This window comes from Monopterus albus, unplaced genomic scaffold (assembly GCF_001952655.1).
Source record: "Monopterus albus unplaced genomic scaffold, M_albus_1.0 scaffold163.1, whole genome shotgun sequence".
In the NCBI taxonomy this organism is placed as follows: Eukaryota; Metazoa; Chordata; class Actinopteri; order Synbranchiformes; family Synbranchidae; genus Monopterus; species Monopterus albus.
Window position 1 is genome coordinate 549,867 of NW_018128043.1, and position 2,220 is coordinate 552,086.

The 2,220-nt window shown below is 42.4% G+C and overlaps 1 protein-coding gene across 1 annotated transcript in view; it reads left to right on the forward strand.

The window, feature by feature from the left end:
- LOC109968814 (dystrophin-like) overlaps nucleotides 1-2,220 on the forward strand; it is a 345,011-nt gene that overhangs the window by 307,504 nt on the left and 35,287 nt on the right. The window contains 2 exon segments of the mRNA XM_020615347.1: nucleotides 822-1,023; nucleotides 1,180-1,265. Coding sequence (XP_020471003.1) covers nucleotides 822-1,023; nucleotides 1,180-1,265 — 288 coding nt within the window.

The following is a 2,220-nucleotide window of genomic DNA, read 5'->3' on the forward strand; positions in this document are numbered from 1 at the left end:
TGAGTTTTTTGCCCTTGCACAAAAACCCCAGACTGGCCACCTCCGTCCTGTAGGCTTCTGCATCCCCGCCAGTGATGCGATCTATCACTGCGGTGTCGTCCGCGAACTTCAGGATGATGTTGTCTTTGTGGGAGGCGACACAGTCGTGGGTAAACAGGGTGTAGAGGATGGGACTGAGGACACATCCCTGTGGGGTGCCAGTGTTTGTAACAATGCTGGCTGAAGTCCTATTGCCAATCCTGCCAGTCAGAAAGTTCAGGAGCCAGTCACGGAGGGTGGGGTGCAGACCTAGTGTGGACAGTTTGTGGGTGAGTTTGTGGGGGACAACTGTGTTGAAGGCAGAGCTGTAGTATCCTGATGCATGTTTTTTTCACTTTTTATGCAGTCACTAACAGTGATGGTTGTTTGAATTTCGAATAAAAAGTAATAGCCACTGTCTGTTGTGAACATCTCTGCTGTTTGCATTTTTAATCTGTAGAATAGTCAAACACAAGAATTATTTAAAGCGTTATTTAGCCTTCAGTTGCCTTACCGGCCATGCCAGAATTACTGGAAGATTGTTTGGCCTTTTCTTGGTGTCCACACACCCATGTCCTCTCTCTCTGTCCTTTAAATGAATGATAAGCAGTGGGACACTCTGCTGATCCCCAAAGCACAGTTACCTTCTTACTGCTGTCCTTGAGCAGCATTAAGCTCAATGACACATTAAACATGGAAGGTTTAAACCATTTGGTCTGATGGAAGGACAGTCTGAGCACAGCAGCAGGACACTCTGTCCTCTCAAATGTCAACTAACTGTCCTCATCTCTCTGTGTCTGTAGTGGACCTGCTGAGCATGCCCATGATGTGTGAGGTGTTCGAACAGCACAGTCTGAAGCAGAATGAGCAGCTGCAAGACATCTCCCAGTTGGTCACCAGTCTGAACAGCTTGTACCAGCGACTGGAGCAGAGCCACTCCCACCTGGTCAATGTCCCGCTGTGCGTCGACATGTGCCTTAACTGGCTGCTCAATGTCTATGACACGTATGTGTGCTTGCTGTACACACACACACACACACACACACAGAAACACACACACACACACACACACACACACACACACACACACACACACATAAGACTCATCAATGTTTAAGTGAGATTTAACATATTCTAACACGTTGTTTTGTTGGGTGGTAGTGGTCGCACTGGAAAGATCCGGACTCTGTCGTTCAAAACTGGAATCATCTCACTTTGCAAGGCACACCTTGAGGATAAATACAGATGTAAGTTATTCCACTGAACTACACCATGTTCAAATAAATCACTGTAGATCCAAAACTATCCATGGATTTGTTGATGGGCAGAAAACTAATGGCCATCAATTCAGAAAATCAATGAGTGTTTCCAGTTACTTTTTAATTAAAGATTTGGGTTGTAGACTGTTGATCAGATCAAGGCTTTAAGGTTTTAAACACAATGAATTTAAAAAATAATTAACATATTATTTAACAATGAGAACAATTAGTTCCAGACTGAAATATACATACATACATACATAAACAAGGACCAGAGAATTAAGTGATTAGTTCCATTTGAAGTTACTTGATACTTCTGTTCTGCTGTAATATCAGGGGGAAATTATACTTTTGGTCCATTACATTTATCTAACAGCTATAGTTACTACTTTATTTGCAAATTAAGGTTTCTGAGACTCCTTTCAAAAATGTTATGTTAACAGTTCCACTAAAGAGACATTTCCTCTTTAAACCTCCCCCAGGGTTTCATTTAAATAATTGAAGACTTAGATAAAGAAGAATGGGTTAAATTGACCGTATCCAGGTGTGCAAAGCTTCTAGAGACTAACCCAAGAGGAACGTAGAAGCCTGTTTGGCAGCAATTACAGCTTATAAAGTACTGATTTACAGTACTTGGCACTATTTATTCATTTGAAATAAAATTTATAATACAGTCAAGCTTGTAAAAACTGAAGGTGTTTGTATATTCCTTCTTGAAGTACCTGCACCCTGACAGTTAAAATGCTGCCTACACACAAATGATAACAGTCTAATATTGTAATATATGAGTCACAGGGGAAATTTATCTGCAGAACCCATCCATCCATCCATCCATCCATTCATTTTCCTCCGCTTATCCGGAACCGGGTCGCGGGGGCAGCAGTCTAAGCAAAGATGCCCAGACTTCCCTCCAGACACTTCCTCCAGACCCTCCGGGGGAATG